The sequence below is a fragment of the Schistosoma haematobium genome, chromosome ZW (assembly GCF_000699445.3).
Source record: "Schistosoma haematobium chromosome ZW, whole genome shotgun sequence".
Classification (NCBI taxonomy): Eukaryota; Metazoa; Platyhelminthes; class Trematoda; order Strigeidida; family Schistosomatidae; genus Schistosoma; species Schistosoma haematobium.
In genome coordinates this window covers 54243590-54263865 of record NC_067195.1, presented here as the reverse complement: position 1 = coordinate 54263865, position 20276 = coordinate 54243590, and the positions used below count along the sequence as shown (strand labels likewise).

The 20276-nt window shown below is 33.6% G+C and overlaps 1 protein-coding gene across 1 annotated transcript in view; it reads left to right on the top strand.

Annotated features, from left to right (window-relative positions):
* The window catches only part of KIF9 (Kinesin-like protein kif9), a 102861-nt gene extending 89160 nt beyond the window's left edge, over positions 1 to 13701 (top strand). The window contains exons 16-17 of the mRNA XM_051211776.1: positions 9779 to 10035; positions 12952 to 13701. Of these exons, the coding sequence (XP_051071874.1) occupies positions 9779 to 10035; positions 12952 to 13092 (398 nt within the window). The 3' untranslated portion in view covers positions 13093 to 13701. The remainder of the gene's footprint in view (positions 1 to 9778; positions 10036 to 12951) is intronic.
* The last annotated feature ends 6575 nt before the right edge of the window (positions 13702 to 20276 follow it).

Sequence of the window (20276 nt, the reverse complement as noted above, 5' to 3'; positions counted from 1 at the left end):
TAAATTTTTAGTACGGTTAGTTCTATAGATAGTCCAGATTTTTTTCTCTAGAAGACTCGAGGAAATCTAGGTGTCTAGATAAAAGAGTTATTTTCTAGGATGACTTTGACATAATGATCAGAAATTAAAAAAGCCACTAAGTTTATCTACGACGATAAATCACCATGAATTAACCGTTCAAACATTGAAAAATTTCACTCCGGATTTCTCTTTACTTCTTTCATACGTCATTATTACAAATTTTTAGACAGTCTACCATAATCTCCCATCAAAACATAGGGTCATTACACAAAATGACTCATTCTTCCTGGGTGTGAACAATTTTATTAATCCGTGTAAAAATATGATTCAATATTATCTAATAAAAACTGACTACTTCAATCAATTTCTGTCTTGATTATTCTGGATGAATAAACTTATTATTGGTGATATTTGTCGCGGATTATCTTTCATTGAGGTGCGACAAAAATCAGGAAGCACTTTAAAGCTGCTTCGATCTTGGATGGAACTGTTGAGTTGTGCTCACTTATAACCTCGCTAGCAGCGTACGCTTAGCTACTAGACTTCTGGGCTGATGTTTAATGGTACTAGTTCTGCTTTCTGAAAAAGACTTTTATGATGACCAGCTGCCTAGCTATATTTTTGTTCATTCTACTGTAATGAAATAAGAAATCTCTCTATAAGCTGACTTATAGTATATTCGATTCCAGCATCTACAGTTCTGTATATTGTAATGACTTGGCTTTGTTAATCAATCACTTTGATAGCCGTTATTATATAAACCCTAACAGTGTTTGAATTCAAAAGGCGATAAGAAGTGGGGACTACGGTTTATTAGCAGACGGTACAAATAACCAAGTTACAAGCACATCGAGCAAATTTGGAGCAGAGAGGCAAGCGTGTGTGAGCGAGCAAATACAAAAGCGGATTTGTAGTCGAATCGATTCAAGGTGCAGCTAGGCACTGCACACACTATTAATAGGATTTCAGCACATATATACATGGAAAAGAGAATAATTCATCCAACAATAATTAAGCCATCAACATTTAAGCTAGAGAGATATGTGCGTAGGCTATCACATGTGACCAAGAGTACGTTTATGCAGACATGATAATGGTCATAATAATACAAAGAAATAGACAAATTGTTACTGTCCAAATAACATTGTCTGTTAAATAAGTTAGTAAAAGAGCTTCACAAAAGTTTACCATGGTCGAAATTAACCGTAGGAGTGTTGATATAATATGAAAAATGTAATCAATTATGTATAGTTTTGGTGAGATTGTTTATTTGCTGTCTATTGCCTCATACAAGAACTTATAAATGTTACCTGTTTTATGTTATGACAGTTAATATAATCCCTAGTTAATTACTTACTATTCCATAAAAAATTTCAGTTATACAAAGCTAGTTTATATATATATTCAGTTAATTTGATTCAGTTTTCTGAATTTCTTCGTATTAGTTGAAATACGAGTATAGGTCTTATGAAAAGACTAGCAGTTTATTCATTCTAATCATTCCCATTCCATTTCTTTAAAAGAAGACGATCGGATTATCATTAGTGATTTAGAACGAAGAAATACATTTTTATGTAATATATCCGGTATTTATCACATGCCAATTATTGAAAATTCAATATTCTGATTGTATTTCTCAGTTTATTGATGAGACAATTTTTCAGTACCTTTAAACAGTATGAATACCAAGCTAATTGAACTCGTTAGTGTCTGTCTTAACTCATGTTATGTCCTTAACTTAAACGATTACGGCGAATACGACTGTCAAATTTAGATACGCGGATTTATACGACCAACAAATGAAGCATGCAACTGAATGAACAGCCTAGAGTACCGATTGGTCCTTTTCCATGCCTATTAAATGCAGAACACCAATCTCAACCTCCGCGATATGAATCATATATTTCAAACATACTGGATTTATATACAAACAAGTCAGACCACATCACACCATAAAATAAAAAATAATATTTGTACAAGATCAAGCCAAAATTGGCTGTGATTGTGAGAAACTGTGAGAGCAACTTGAGAATATTAAATCATATAACAGTAACCACTAGGTCAAATAGAAGCTTATAATCAGAGGAATATGAACATACATATAATATAGTCACTTAATAGCCATACAATAAGAATATACGTATAATATTAGTCTATAAGTAATTTCTAATGGTTACCATCCATTTATTCTCGTCTGGATATAACAGCTTAATGGCTTTTTAGATAATATTTCGGCGTATGACGTAAATGCTACTTGATTCTAGTCCTAGCATGAAGATCAAACATTAGAATCTTGATACATATAGCTTACAAGTCTCAATTGGGATGAAAATCACATTCTAGATTCCACTGCTAGCCAAAATCCATCCATTTTTATGGTCAAGACTTCGCTTAACTTTCGATAACTTTCGGGTGTATGTACTAATATATAAATGTGAACTTAAAACAGCTTTGATGAATTTTCAACTAGTTTCCAGTTAATCAGAAAATAGATTCCATTAAAGAATGGTTTATAGAAATGAAAAAAAATTATACAGGAAAGCGTAAATAGATTTTACACAATTAGTAAGTTTATTAATGTTTCCTACAGATTACTCGGTCTGAAAATCTCAATAACAGTAACAAATAAACTCGCCCTAATGGATAAAGTTTGTTTATATTCTCGAACCATATAAAAAACTCAAAAAGATTTTTGGAGTTTCCACACTGTTTCTTGTTAGAGTTAAACATTTAAGGTTAGGGTTAAAAGTTTCATAACGAACTGTCATCAGCTATAATGTAAAAATGTTCTACATTGGTGTGAAAGAATGAATCTAATTCAAAAATAGAAGAGTCATTCGATTATTAGTTCATCCATTAAATTTACAACCAACAAGTTTAATTTTGTTTTAGAATTAAGAGTTGAGAGTTAAGAATTAGGATAGAATATATGTTTACCGGTCATTAACAATATAAAGATACAAAATTAAGATTTCATACGTTTAACCTTATCATTTTTAATCTATAGTTACGAAAAAAACAAACAAATTTTTTTGTTTTCTAGTTTTGCCATGAAACAGTCTGCTGAAATTGGCAAAACTCGAAAACGACCAACTCAGTTCAATGATCAATCGAATTTTTTTGTAATCATTTTAAACATAGAATTGTTTCTACTGATTGTAAGACATGATTTTCAAATTTCACACAGTAAGCCTTAAAAGTTTAGTTAGTTCTTGATTCTGATCTCAATTAACTGATCTCTATCTAACGTATATTGTTTTTTTGTGTTTAACTAATTAATTAATCAATCTCAATACAAAAATAGCAGCATCTTCAAATGGAATCCGGTGTCACCGACAAATTTGTATATATACACCCATAAAATTATTTTTGTATACAATGAACTATATAAAATATTCATTATTAGTTAAGTGAAAAATCTGTTTATTATCATGAATTCAAATGAACAAAACAGGCGAGACTATACTTTATGAATGAACCAATCACGTAGAAGATAACAGGTCTCGAATTTCAGCGTGAAATTCACTCATCCATTTAAATAAGTAGCGTGTTGAAATTATAATTGATGTCAGGTTGTGATGAAAACTTGAAATTTAATTCCTAAGCTTAATTATCAACTGTAAATTATAGTTATAATTCCTTATACAGGTTCATAACCCTCTTTTGGTCCCGATTATTAAGTGGACACTCTTAAGATCAGTCTAGCGTCGTCCATAAATTATAGTCTCATCACAAAACATTTTTAAACATTCTTTTATCATTTAATACAATAAGTTCTTGTGTTGAATACATTTTTATTTATAACATACTAAATACCACAATTCTGTATGGTTGGTTGTTACTAGGACAATTTCTAAAACTCCGTTTTATTTTCTTATGAATAATATAAACATTTATACAAATTGATGAAAATATTCTTTAACAAATGTTGAATTTTACTTTAATTAAAATAATTGTGAATGTGTTTTATTGATGTAAAATGTGAATATTTATATTTACGCTTCATTCCTTTATTTTGTATCATGGATATAATAATTGTGATTTAATGAATTTTGATAGTTGAGATCATGAGTCAATTGAAACTAGACCACCATGGGAAACATGAAAGCACTGAGTGACCGTTTCGTCCTATTATAGGACTACTCAGCAGTGCTCATCCACGATCCCACTTTGCAAGATTCAGACCTAGCACCGATTGGTCTCGCGCGCGAGCGCTTAACATTTAGACCACTGAACCGGCATCCAATGGTGTTAATGTCTAACTTCAACTAATTGACAAAATTGAGCGACACATCTAACATTGTCTTCAGTAAGTTACTATCTCACAACAGACCCAGTCGAACTCTACTGGTCACGGCTTCTCACAAGAAATCCAGGAAATACCTTTTGAAACCAGTCACTAGTGAGCATATGTTCACTCATATCAGAAGCGGTTTTGTGGATATTATAGTAATTTTAATAACTGAGATCATGAGTCACTTGAAACTAGATCACCATGGAAAACCTGGAACTACTAGACACATTCCTACTATTATAGATAATAATAAGCCAAACTGTCGGCAAATTTCGGTAACTCAACTTTATTGTCTTGGTTGGTAAAAGATTTCAAATCTCTCTGTGATATTAAGTGTATCTATTTTATGTTTGAAATTATTTGTGGGCCCTATGTTTCACTTTTTTTCCGTTATGATGGTCTGGGCTACACTAACCTGTTTGTAACAGACATTGGCAAATAACTTCAGACATTTGAAATGAGATTTTCAATGAAAACCGAATTTCAGTATACACCACACATCGACAAAATAATAAAAAATAACTGAAAGAGTTAGATATGATATACTTGAACACTGTAAACGGTAAGGATAACTTCGACTTTATCGATTTGTCTGTCTAGTTGTTACAGAAAAGGTGTTTGAGTTCTCTTTTCACTAAGATTTTATCATAAGAATTATAGTGCTTAGCCTATATAAGTAATATCACCATTCAATTCATTATTAAAATGTATTTTCTTCATAAAGTTTGTTTCTTTATTCTTATTTTATTACAGTCAGCTCAGTATCTTTTTTTCATTCTTACACTGGCAAAATATTTTCTTTTTGTAATTAGTAATTAAAGAAGTAAAGTACAAATACATTCATCCTCTTTAATGTAACAAAATAACGATTGTACCATTAATGTTTATTATTTAAATTTGTTCATCAAATGAACATTTGGTAAGAACTATCTGTTTTATCTTAGATGTAAACAAAGTAATTTACTTAAATCAGTTTCATAGAATCATAAAAGTATCTGATCTTATGTTTAAATCTCAGTTTCATCTTTTGTATAGTATTTACATGAAAATTAAATGGACATATACTTTAAATGAATTAATGATTTTTAATAGTTCAAACAAAGCAATACAATTAAGTAGGTATAACTGATCAGGTTCAAAATAATAACTTCAAAGATTTAAGGATGAAAATTGAAATGAAATGCTTATTATTGATCATTCAATGAGTGATACTTACTTACTTACTTACTTACTTACGCCTGTTACTCCTCGTGAAGGAGCATAGGCCGTTCATCAGCATTCTCCATCCAACCTTGTCCTGGGCAATCCTTTACAGCTCCTTCCAGTTCTTATTCATCCATTTCATATCTGCTTCTATTTCCCGACGTAATGTGTTCTTTGACCTTCCTTTTTTCCGCTTCCCTTCGGGATTCCAAGTTAGGGCTTGCCTCGTGATGTAGTTTGATGATTTGCGTAATGTATGTCCTATCCATTTCTATCGTCTTTTCCTAATTTCTTCTTCAGCTGGAAGCTGGTTTGTTCTCTCCCACAGAAGGCTGTTGCTCAATGAGTGATACGCAAAAAGATATCAATGAAGAATATCTAGGATGTAGATAAGTGTGTTGTATAGTAAAGGTGATGAAGGTTACAAAACAATGATTGGAACACAGATCAAGAAAAAAATGTCCCCTAGACAAGTATTTTTATAACCTTGTCACGTCAAGTTATCGAAATACAAGGATATAAATCATTATTTATAATCAGATCATAGGCACATCTAAGGACAACTATGTACTTAAGTAATTTTTAAATATGCAGATCACCTACATAGGTTGAAACGTTATTTTCAAATTCTCATCTATTAATAGTAATTTATTAACCCATCGATAGGCAACATGGTATTTATTGAAAAACTCTATAACTATGTAAAGAACGAAAGAAAAAGATGTTCTGGAGCAAATGTATAGAATTTTTCTTCTAAATATGTTTATGTTTAAACATAAAGTAAGTGGTTGAAAATCTTGAAAAATACATTGTTCATGTGAAAATCATCTACAACTTACCTTGTCGTGAAAGAATTTTACTTAAATTTATTGTTTAACAAGGTGGGTAAATGTCTCAAGGTCGGTCTGAGTATCACTTATTTCAGTAGTATAGTATCATGACACTGGAATGTTCAACCTTCATATAGAAGAATACCAGCGTAATGAACTGATAAATGTTTAAAGACATCAAAATGAAGATCATGTGAATAAAAAACTTATAAAATATTATTAAAACACTTGATTCGTTTAACAAAGGATCCTTATTCATATATATGTTCAATTGTGAATATTTTGTGAGAAAAAAACAAGGAGAGAAGATACTAACTAGTGATTATTTAAAAACTAATATGATAATCTTCTCAAACGTTCGGAGCATCTATTTTTTCAACTGTGTAAATACCGAATTTAGACTACCGGGTTCAGATTTGCTCGAATTGAATGATTATGAACCTTAACGCTATATATATGGATGGGCTTTTATCAACAGAGTTAAAAGTTATCGTGACACCAATCACTGGAAAACTCAAACAGAAACACTGAAATACTTTTCGTTCCTATCTATTCGTTAACAAAACAACAGACAATTATATTAGAATCCAAGTATCTTATATATGTTAAATCGAGAAATAACTGTAATAACTGGCCAGATAGGAAACTTTTATAAATGAATACATTCAGAAGATATTAGCAAATACTTTGAAAATATGTTTTGAATAATTGCAATTCAATTGTATGTTAAAGAGACATTTAGTGTAAGTATTATAGAACTAATTCTAAGAATTCTTCACTGCATCAAATATTTATAGTATTGAATAAACCTATGATCATTATGATCATTATCATATCAGTCTCAGTATTGTTACAATTATGTAAAAAAAAAATATAGTACTATGACAAATTCAAACAAATTTAAACGAAATGGCCGTTCAGATTCGGACCTAGAACCTATTTGGGCCACTGAGTCGGGATTCAACTATTGAAATTACTAAAATCTCCATAAAACCCCTTCTGGTAATAATCATCTGCTCACTAGTGACTGACTTCAAGTGGCATTTCCTGGAGTTCTAGTGAGAAGCAGTGATCAGTGGAGCTAATCCGAGTCGAGTAGAGACAGGTATCTACCTTAGTAGAATGGAAGATGGTAGCGCAATTTCGTGGATTGGTTGATGTTAGACACTAACACCATTGGATGCCGGCTCAGTGGTCCAGTAGGTTAAGCGTTCGCGCTCGATACTGGAGGCACTGTGTTCGAATCCCGTGAGCGGGATCGTGAATGAGCACTGCTGAGGAGTCCCACAATAGGACGAAACGTCCGTCCAGTGTCTCCAAGTTTTCAACGGTGGTTTAAGATCAATCGGTTCATGATCTTGATCAAAAAATTGTGAGTAGTTGTATAAGTTGTACATATAAAATCATGATTAAATTTTTAAAGATAGTTTTATGATAAACTAACAGTAACTCTAATGAAACAACAAACAATTTATAATTGTTTTATTCAAGTGTTTTTTTGTTTGAAATCTTCACTGATATCCAATTAAGATTTTATATTGTATCATATTCAGTGTATAATTTTTTCCAGATTACACATTGTTTATAATGAATTGAATGATAAAAAGCTTTTAATTATACTATAGGGAAAGATTTAAATTGGATAATTGTTTAATTTTACTAAATATATGTATAATTTAATATTGTTTTGAAAATTTTAATCAATTCTATTTAGTATCTATGTTAAATGTTTTGTACTGTAAAATCATTTAATTGACAAGAAATGTATATTCTAACAGTAATGAAATTTCTATTAGAAACAACGATTACTTCTCAGGCATTCTTAATCTTTATACCTTGAAATAAAAGATAGATAATATTGATAAACTGAAATTAATTTTACACTAGAGTTGTATGACTTTCTAATTAAATTTTTAAACATTGAAATTTTACTTTTGTCTGTTTGTTTTCATCAATTGTAAATATTTGATTTATATAACACTGTCATAATTGTGTATACATTTTAAGAGGTCTATACAACATTGAAAAGGTATTGATTTCCAAATGTTATATATTCTATATACATTGAAGTGTTCTTTATTTTGATTATACCCAAACAAAGTCATTGTTCTGATTGTTGATCGGAATTTCTTAATTTAAAAAGTTCAACTTGATGTTGCGAATTCTGATGTTTAAGACGATTAGTGAATTGTAGATATGCCTTGTTGATAAACACAATCTATAACAAAATCGAGGTTTATAGTATCCTGTCAACTGTTTTTAGTCAGCTAACAAGAAAGATTCAACTGTTCATATTGATTGGTAGATTCATATAAACATTTGTCTGACACTAAAGGTAGTTATAGCAGGAGTGTTACAGCATTTTTCTATCTGAATAATACAATCTTTGAAATACTTAATTTAAATATCATAATGAATTTACGTTCTTTTCTATTTTGACATATAGACAAAAAAATACATCTAGGTTCTCCGTTGTTTGTCAACAGTAATTTAGAGAAAACTAATGCTTCTTGTAGGATTTGAGCTAGCGTCACCTAACTTCACAATCTGTTACGTTATCATTAAGATATTTGGGCCGTGATTGGATTCTTCTACGACTAAAATGCTTATAATTGATTGTCCATTAATTCGAGCTGGGGATAAACTCCACGTTGTCAAGCCATCTAGGTATATCGTAGTTACTTATTTAGTCACTGAACTGTAGATATTGTGGAACCACTCCTATTATAGAATTAATTCAAGGTATGATTTCTGCTATCTTGTGGTTTTTCTTCCATAATGACTGAGTGCGGTCCAATTGACACATCCGTACCATGATGGAGTGGCATTTTTGTCGTAGAAACCTCAACACTTTACATGTAACGCAGCAAAAATAACAGGAAACGGAGCGTACCCTCTATTATGGATTAAGACAGCGTAAATAACAATTCCCGCTTCATTTTGCTTGGTTGTTAGGTGCAAGGTCAAAATTGTGAACGAGATCGAAGTTTATCTTCAACCTTAATATGTAACCAATGTCATGTTTATACAAATATTCGTCAATATCAGAACGAATAGTTTGACAAAAATTGTGCGCCGAGTATAGAGAAGTCATTATATGTGGAAATTATATTTAAATTAATATCAGAGATTGAAATCTAAATAATTCCAACATTTCGTCCAACAAACTTGTTTGAACTTACCCTGAAGACGTTCGGACAAGTTTTCTGAAAGAAACGTTGGAATTATTTAAATTTCAATCGCTGAGATAAATTCAAATGTAATTTTAACATATAATCACAACGTCATGTTTGTTCAGTCTTTTAGTGATGATCAAATTCTACCGATTATTTTGTAAAGTGGTTGCTCTTTTATTGTATGCCTTAGATTTGAATCGAAATATTTCTATCATGGATTAACAGTAGTACTTTGTTTTATTTCATTTAATTAGAATTTGAAAATTGGTATCAACAATGTTTCATGGAACCATTGAATCAGAATGATCCAGAATTACATAATAACCAGCTTAATTCAAATACTCTTAATAACACAATAAACAAAAATAATAAAGTGACAATTTGTAATGTAAAACAGAATACTGATGAAAATGATTATTTAATGCAATTTAAACGAGCTCAAGAAAATTATTTTTCAAATCGTGCTGACATATTATCATATCAACGTACTAAAGAAAATATTACATATAGGGTAAGATACTACTGTTCATATTCTGTTTATAACGATAAAAAGTTTTAAAAATCAGCTATCTGTCGAGGATATATAGCTTTTTAGCAAATACATTAAAGCAAGAAGCGTGTATCTCTGAGTTACAACTCAGTGTTCAGTACGGCTAAAGTAACCTACTGTGATCCTTAAAGCTGTCTAGGCTTTATCACGTATGTGAATGTGGGCATATACGAACGAATTTTCTGGAAATAATGAGGTCAGTTCAAGTTGTCATACTAACATAGAATATCGAAATGACATTCCAGGGTAGTGGGAGTAGTAACAGTACTAGTAATAACAGAACCGATTAGCCAAAGACAGTATGATTCGAGAAGAAACAAGCTGTCCACGAAATATGAAGTATGATCTGATCTTGGCCAGACCATTATTGAAAACCCGGGAGCACTAAATGACCATTTCGTCCTGCTTTGCGGTTCCCCAGCTGTGAGTATTCGCGACCCGACATCTAGGAATCCAAGCCAGTATCTTCGCTATCGTGTACGAACCCACAACGTCTAAATCGCTAAACCAGAGTTAAGTGGCGTGAATGATTAATTTCGATCGATTCGCGCACAACCGAAGACCCTCAGTTCGACTTCTGGATTCATGTTCATAAATGTGCAGTGCCAAGGAGTCCCGTAGTAGCTTGAAATTAGCGTCCGCTGCTTCCAGGTTTTCAGTGTTCACCTAAGATCAGTTCGTAACCTTATTCTGAGAGTTAGTTAATTAATTTGTCTGGTCACATGTCTTACAAATACGTTATTAAAATCAACATAATTAACGATAATTATTGAACTTATTGTGCTTGAATACATAAAATAAATTATATGAATGGTTAGATGGACAAATAGAGAAATACAGTGGTGACAATAGTATAAGATAATCATGTTTTCAATTCTAGTTGTATGTGCTTTAATTGTCGCTATTACCAAGTCACATTAGTAAAATAACAATCTGAATAGTTTATAAGAGCATACGAAAATACTGATCAAAGACAGAATCAATCAGTAATAAACCTATTACTGAAAAAACAAACATGGGGTCATTTCATGATATCATTGACTTTTGGTTTAAGTCATGTTGACAGGTGCAGACTATCTAGTTGGGGGTGTACGTGATCAATGGTTCGAGATATTGTGTTTCGTGGCTGATAAACGGTAACAGTAAGACAAATGCATCTGCCTTCTATATTTTTCTGGATCTTGAATTCCGGTCTCCTTCCATACATATCTATTCATTGTGTCGTTTTAAGCCTTGATCTCGACGCTCAGTCATTCTCATTATTACTGCAAATAAATCATTTCTGTTTATTCTTTATTCATCCTGTGAATCTTATTTCATCGTTCTAATGTAATGTAAAAAAGTGTATTAATTCACATCTCTGTCGGACTATACGTCGATTTTGACTGACCCTTAATTTAATTGGTTCAGGATACAGCTTCCTTTTAGACCAGTAGCCAGTTAGAACATGGAAGGTAGACAAGATTTCTGTTATTCACTTATTTAATTCTACTCATTATAACTCAAAATTCATATAATAATACATATTAAATATCAGACAACATAATAAAATAAATAAGAAATTGCATTGTGCACATGACTGTCATATATGAGGTGTAACTAGATAATAGATCAGTAATTAATTAACAATAATTTGAGGAAATTACAACGTATAACAACAATTTATGAGTCAATCAGATGCTTACAATTCGGAAAATACAAAAGTATAACAATACAAGTATTCATTAATTATACAATGAAAATAGAAATAATAATTTCATCATGAGATAGTTATGAATGTTTAACCTTTACCGAATCCATTTCGATATCGTATTTATGATGAATTATAACCGTTTTAATTAGTAATCCTTTCGTTAACTGATTAGAATTGTTATCTTGTGTTTTACTATTATATATTTTTAAATAATATTGTCAAAAGTTAACTGTTAAAATTACAACAATCTCCTAAAATCCCCATCCTGATAATCATGTACTCACTAGTGATTAGTTTCAACATGGATTCCCTGAAGTTCTGATGAGAAGCCGTAACCAGTGGAGTCCAGTCTGTGTCGCGTGAAGACAGTTATCCACATCAGGCAATAGATGAAGGATTGTGCAATGTCTTGAATTGAAGTTAGAAATTAACACCGTTGGATGTCGGCTCAGTGATCTAGGGGTTAAGCGTTCGCGCGCGACACCGAGAGTCCTGAGTTCGAGTCCCGCGTGCGGCGTCGTGAATGCTCATTATTGAGGAGTCCCATACTAGGACAAAACAGTCGCCCAGTGCTTCCAGGTTTTCAATGGTGGTCTAGCCTAAATCGATTCATGAGTTCAAGTGTTAAAAAATAATTTAATAAAACAATCAATTTATACAAGTGATCTATGTTGAACTTTGTAATTTGTACTGTTTTATGTCTTGATTTGAATGAATATGTTCGGAATATTTTCTAGTAAGATATCACAGAACAATTAATATCAATAGTCCGCATTGAATACAATAACGATCATAAAAAGTATAACAACATTTATTGTATATTCTAGCAGTACTATCATTATCTTACGAAAATATTGACTTATTGATTAGTTACAACCGTCTCGTCAATTGAAACTCTTATTATGATTGAAATAATGTTTTTCGTGTAACTTTTACAGTATTCAACTTATACATGAACCATGTTCACATAGTGATGAATAATGAAATAAACATTTTGTAGGAAATAATATAATAAGAATCCTGTAAAATCTTTCACACCTATGTCTAAACCATAACAACAATAACAAGATTATCTATCCACTGAATAACAGTTACTAACATATAATTCCACAGATAATATGTATTCTCTTAATGTTTTTTTTTAATTTTTATACACGTTCATCAAATTTCTTTTTTTATTTCAGCAAGTTTATCAAAGAAAACAACAAGGCTTAAGAAAATTTCATCGTACCTTAAAATTTAGGTCGATTATCATGCCTAATGGACTAAATAAATCATTGTTCGAAGAACAGAAATGTAATACTACTAATGATATTCCAACTTAATTGAACAGATTAAACAAATTTTAAACAAACATAATTTGTTAACTAAGAAAGATGATAACATTCGCTTTATTTTTATTATGTAACAGTTCACTAGAAGTTTATTGAAAGAAGAATGCATTTCTTCTGAGTATTATTTTAGATTATTTTGTAATGATTTGATTTATTATACATAAAATATTAGGAAAACAAGCGTATGGAAACGACTGATTATTTGAAGTTGACTATATGACAAGAATGAAAGTTGATATGACCGAACCAAATTGTAGATAATTAGTATTATTTCACAAATATACTAATTGACATATATTTTTTTAAAATCTTATGTTATTACACAATTATATTCCCTGAATTATGTAGTAAAATGTTAATAATATAGTTTTGATATCAATAAACTCATCTCAATATAAAAACTGGTCTATTTCTGGTTAAGTTTAGCTAGGATGATGAGGTAATCAGGAACAAGCAAGCCATTTCAAGGTTATGTAACAGATATCAAACCACTATGTTGACTATCGGACGTATGATGATTACATGCAATTGGTTCCCTTTATGAATTTAAATAAAGCAAGAACAAATATTGGTGCAGAATGTATGTATGATGATTAGCCTGATTGAATAAGATATCAATAAATACTTAGAGTTAAGAAACCTAACTCTAATCCTTACCTTAGATAACTTGAAATCATAATCCTAACCCTAAACTCCAACGGGTAAAAACCTAAAGCCAACTTAGAACAATTTACTAATTGTTTTAAAGTAAAATATACTTTTGAAGCAATTAGTCCCCTTAATAAATTTGGATAGTGTAATAAGAAGACATGTGATATATCACATGGTTCTAATAATCTTCATCTTCTTATTACACTATCCAAAATATAATTCATAATCTCTTCCACTTTTTTATTATAACTTATACAAATATACTGGCTATTTCTTGATTGGCTGAGTAGGGATAAAAATTTCTCGGGAGTTTGACAAATTCATCTGTATTCTTAAAATCTGCTGGATTTTTATTTTCTCATTGTTGATATTTGAGAGGTGCAAATCATCAATCTCTATTGTTATATATGTATATGGATTATTAGCTGATTGCCTCCACACAGCATTTAAGTCGCACGTTTTTTTTCCCTGTTGTTTTGGATTAAGAACAAAGATTGTTCAATGGAATTCATCTAAAACTGATAATATTCCTTGAATTATTTGTTTTAAAGAATGTGTAAATCAAACTCATGATGTTATTACATTATAGACAACTGTACGTGTTCGGAAACTATTTTGCAGTCAGAATAAATGAGTATGATAAAATGAAGTACGTCGGCAGGTAGGCAAATCTTTGACTTCATCTATTCATATAAGAATGACTTTGTTCTAAAACTTGGTCATCTGAAAATAAATAAGTTATACATCTTTCAAATTACAAAATGTGTTCTTGTTATGTAACCACATAAGTAAACAAATACAATCAGTATGCCTATCTTTATTCAATTTATTGCACATTAATATGATAATTCTATTTGAATAGAAATATGACATTTATAACAGTACTTGTAAGCTGTTCAACTTACACACATCTTGTCTAACATTATGTATTGATTTTTATTGGCCAAATAGGCCACGTGATATGGATATGTACACACACACACAGAGGGAATGTATAAAGGTCAATAACAAGACTGTTTAACCGTTTCAGTCGAGACAAGCAACAAGATATGATGAAAATATGTAAAATAAACGAGAAGTGTAGTGAAAATCCTTCCACTACTATTGAAGAAAATGTCGTTAAACAAACAAATATACAGTAAGTACATAGGACAAATGTCGAACATTTCATATGCAGTTAATAATTAGAATTGAATGAATATATTAATTAGAATAGATTTCTCTTCAATAAACTAGTGTTGTCTTAGGAATTAAGGTACACAACAGCCATAAAACAACAGATACTTTACTCCACATAATTTATTACTCGTGTTGTTATCATAATCTCTTCTTTTGACACCCATATAAATGTATGTAATAATGAATACAATTTTTATTTATACGTGGATTAAAGTATTGATCAAGTGTAAATTTGAGTATGGATTCATACATAGAAATAATCAAAGTTGAACTAGTTCAATTACATAAGATCGGTAGCCACAGTTCAGGATCTGGTTTTGAGATGATCAATACTAAAGCGGATTTTCAATTACTGCTAATAGCATTCAACCACTAATTCTGATATTTTGAGGACCTCATGAAAGTAGTCAACTTTTGGTTTTTTATTTGCACCACACGTCTTTTGACTACTGGATTCACGTGGTCCATTACTTGACTAACAATTTCCTAATCTAATATGTATTCAGGGAGTGTGTTTGGTAGCAGACAGTATAAATAGTATTTTCTATTCACTTCTGCTGATGATTAAACCTCTTAATTTAAGTACGTCTTGACAAGTTGTTCCACTACAAAATAACTTATAGATCCATCATCCTCAAGCCCCTCACAACATCCTCCTTCAAACTTCATGTGTGACACTTGTAAAGTAGGACAGTTGCTACACTATTTTTAGTGTATCGTCTGTTTCAGAAACTATACAAGTTGCAAATGCTAAATGATATTTCTGTAACCGTGTTACGATTTATCAGTAATAAGGAGTGGCCCAACTGTTTAAATAAAAGAAATGGTTCAATTCTTTATTTAGAGAATGTCTTATTACTAGTACTCAGTAATCTGCTGATGATGTAACCAATTCTAGTGCTCACAACTATCTACTTCGAACTACTCAATGTAGTTCTTACAGTAGAAATAACGTTCACACATTTAAACCACCCATCATTCCATACCAAGTAGTAGATAACAGTGTCATAGAAAAGGAATTTCAGAATTCTCTCAATGAAGTATTATAACGTTTCAATAGTGATTATGCATATCGACACAAAATCAAATAAAACCTTTATACACTAGTTAAAAAGAAAATCATTTTCTGTGGAATAATATTAAGCTAATGAAATCGCGTTTAACCAATTAGTAATATACCTCTACATAAAAGATAACTGCAATGCAGCACATCAACGTGCAAAATTTATCTGCAAGCCTGATATTATTCAACATAACTACGAGTAATCAAAAATCGTCTGAGTTCATATATAGAAGTAGTAATTTGATGACACATATTTGACGAGCTACGTTTCAGTACAACTGAGATCGCTACGCAATAAATGAACTACCATTACGAAATACGATTCTATTACTTGGGTACTAAATTGCATACATTCTAAAAACTTACATACAGAATATGTTTTTCCTGTAATAGAGTAGACTGAAGTAGCAGTTTACATGGAACGGTGGAGTGAAGAGCTGATATATCCAGTCAAAATGTTTCGCATTATAGGCCTATTGTGCGGAATCTTATTTATTTATTTATTTATTTATTTATTTATTTGAACACATAAATATTGGTACAAGAGAGCGCCAATATATATGCGCCACACAAAACAATGAGAATTCGAAGAGAAAGAAGAAAAGGGTAAGGAGCGTGAAAAAAAGGAGAACAATGACGAAGAGGTTGGTGTGAGGTAGTGTAGTAGTAATAATAGTAATAATGAGGGAACGGAAAGGTACAATCAGAAGAAATCTTTCAGTTAAGGGAGACACAACCACTTTTTATGAAGAAAGTAAAAGAAGGTTACAGCAGGATCACCACTGGCTTCTATTCTGAGTCATATCTGATAACGTCCCTAGCCACTGTGTAGCACCATCTCTCGGACCCCAACCAGGGAGTCGTGAAGGACCGACAGAAGCCAGTCCTTTGCAGCTTTCGTCCATACCACGACACCATGTCATGCACTGACCACCTCTCCGCTTCTTCCAACCAGTCCCAGAGTCGGCAAATAATGCACGACGTGGAATTCTCTGGGACGACATTCGTAGAACATATCCAAGCCACCGAAGTCGGTGTTTTAAGATGGTGACATCGATTGCATTATCATCTCTGTGCCCGAACACACGATGCCGAACCTCTGCATTACTGACATGGTGTTGCCACTGAATGTCAGCAATCCTTCGGAGACAGCTATGATCGAACACAGGGAGTCGTCTAACGTCCTCAACTCGGAGAGGCCAGGTTTCACAAGCATAGAGCAAAACTGCTCTCACCGACGCGTTGTAGATCCGACCTTTTACAGGCAGACTAACATCACGAAGGCTCCAACGATGGCCCAGATTGGCATAAGCCGCTCCGGCCTTCACTATACGTGCATTGATCTTATCACTCACACCCCCACCAGCACTTATGGAGCTACCCAGATACACGAACTTCTCGACTACTTCTATCTGCTCACCATCCAGGGTGAGTACAGGGTTAGAATCCTGCCAGTCTTGTAGAAGTACTTTGCACTTCGAAGGTGCAAAGCACATACCATACCTACAGACACTGATTGCCAACTGATTAAGTGCGGATCACATGCCTTGGGCATTATCGCCCAGTAAAACAATATCATCCGCATACTTAAGGTCAAGAAGTCTTTCTCCAGGCAACAGATCCACACCACCATTACTTACATCCATCAGAGCTGCTTTCAGAATGTCATCGATGGCAAAGTTGAAGAGGGATGGTGAGATTGGGCAACCCTGTCTAACCCCACTGCTTGAATGGAATAATGGAGAGAGGTGGTTGTATGCCCTCAATCTGCCTGAGGTGTTTGTATATAGGGCTTTTAGGATGTTAATAAACTTCTCAGACACACCCTTCTTCAATAGACAATCCCAGAGAACAGGCCTATCCAACGAATCGAAGGCAGCCCTGATGTCAAGAAACACTACGATTGTTGGCCTTTGATAAGTATGGCGGTGTTCTAACATTTGGCGAAGGGTGAATATATGATCAATACATCCTCGATCAGAACGAAACCCAGCCTGCTCCTCGCCAGTCAATCTTTCTCGGGTTTTGAACAACCTACGAAGTATGACGGAAGCCAATAGCTTGGACGCAATCGGAAGTAGACTTATCCCCCGATAGTTGTTACAGGAACGACGTGAACCCTTTTTAAAGATAGGGACAACTATCGACTCATTCCATGACGTTGGTACACTATCTAGTTCCCAAACCTTTATAAACAACGTCGTCAATTCCTTAGTCAGAAAGTCACCACGATCTTTAAAAAGAGCCGGAGGTAAGTCATCTGGGCCAGGTGATTTGTAACGCTTCAAGAGTTGGAGTTCCTTGCGGATTTCCGCCTCATTTGGTGGATCAGTCGTCACCGGCCATGGAGGGCAGGACAGTCTGACCGATGTTGCCGGAGCAGCAGGCCAGTTGAACTGCCTTTCGAAAAATTCTGCCCATCGTCCAAGACGTCGATGGATGTTATTGATTGGCATCCCATCATCCTCGCAGATTGTTTCACTCACACCAGACTTCTTGCTGCCAGTGGCTCGGATGAGTTGGAAGAGCTTCCAGTAATTATCAGATGCAGCTGCCGCTTCCAACTCGTTAGCACGCTTCGACCACCAGGCTTCTCGGTCCTTACACAAGCTTTGCCCAATTTCCTTATGTAATATCCTTCGTTTGTGGTCAAACTCACGGTCACCCAGAGTAGACCAACGGGCTTCAATGAGTTGTAAGGAGCCTGAAGAAACCCAGTGCTTATAAGCGTGACGTTTCGCGAACCCACAACTGACTGTACCCGCCATTTTCATAGCGTCATGCAATTGCAACCAATGCTCATCTATATTTTTCGGTGGAATGGTAGCTAGCCTAGCAGCTAGCTCTGTTCAATACTTACTAGCAACAGAAGTTGCAACCAGCTTGCTAACATCAATCCATTGGTGGCGGTCACTTCGTTGTCCACTGAAAAGTAAGGTAAGATTGTCGAGTCACTGTCCGGTTGAAAATTGTATGTTACCACTGAATCTTAGAGATAATGAGAAACCGGTTCCAGATGTTATTAGATGGTATCAGTAGCGATCAAATTATTGATGTAAAGTAAAAAAAACCTATTCCAGCTTCTGACATAAATATTACTTACTTACATACGCCTGTTACTCCCAATGGAGCATAGGCCGCCGACCAGCAATCTCAAACCCACTCTGTCCTGGGCTTTCCTTTCCAGTCCTACCCAATTTTTGCTCATTTTTCTCATGTCTATCTCCATTTCTCGGCGTAATGTGTCCGCTGGTCTTCTTCTCTTCATCTGGGCTTCAAAATTCTATGTGAGGGCTTGCCTTGTGACGCAGTTGGGTGCTTTCTCAATGTGTGTCCTATCCACTTCCAGAGATTCTTCCTGATTTCTTCCTCCACTGGGATCTGGTTTGTTCTCTCCCACAGTAGGTTGTTGCTAATAGTGTCCGGCCAACAGATCCAAAGTATTTTGCGTAGACAACTGTTAATAAACACCTGTATCTTCTGGTGATGGCTTTCGTAGTTCTCCAGGTTTCCGCTCCATACAGTAGAACTGTTTTGACATTTGTGTTGAAAATCCTGACCCCGGTGTTGGTTGACAATTGTTTTGAGTTCCAGATGTTCTTCAGTTGTAAATATGCTGTTCTTCCTTTTCCGATCCGCGCCTTCACATCTGCATCAGATCCACCGTGTTCATCAGTGATGCTGGCCGAATATGTAAAGGTTTTTACATCTTCCAAATCTTCTCCATCAATTGTGATTGGATTGGTGCATGCTGTGTTGAATTGTAGAATCTTAAATTTTCCCTTTGTATCTGTGATGTCTAGATCGTCCAGCTGCATCCTAGATGTCAACTGTATCCCGTGCTTCTCTTCAGATGTTGACGTTTTCATGATCCAGTCGATCACCAGGAGAAAGAGAAAGGGTGAGAGTAAGCAACCTTGCCTGACACCGGTCTTTACTTCGAACGAGTTTGTCAACTGTCCTCCATGCATGATTGTGCAGTTTAATCCACCATAGGAATTCTGTATGATATTGACTATCTTCTGAGGCACGCCGTAGTGTCGAAGAAGCTTCCATAGTATTGTTCTCTCCATGCTATCAAATGCTTTCTCCTAGTCAATGAAGTTGATGTAGAGTGGTAAATTCCATTCAATTGATTGTTCCACAATTATCCGTAGAGTTGCGATTTGGTCTGTACACGATATATCCTCACGGAATCCTGCCTGTTGGTCTCGAAAGTTGAGCGTCTAGGGAGTCCTTCGAATTGTTTAACAATACCCTGTTGAAGACTTTTCCTGGTATT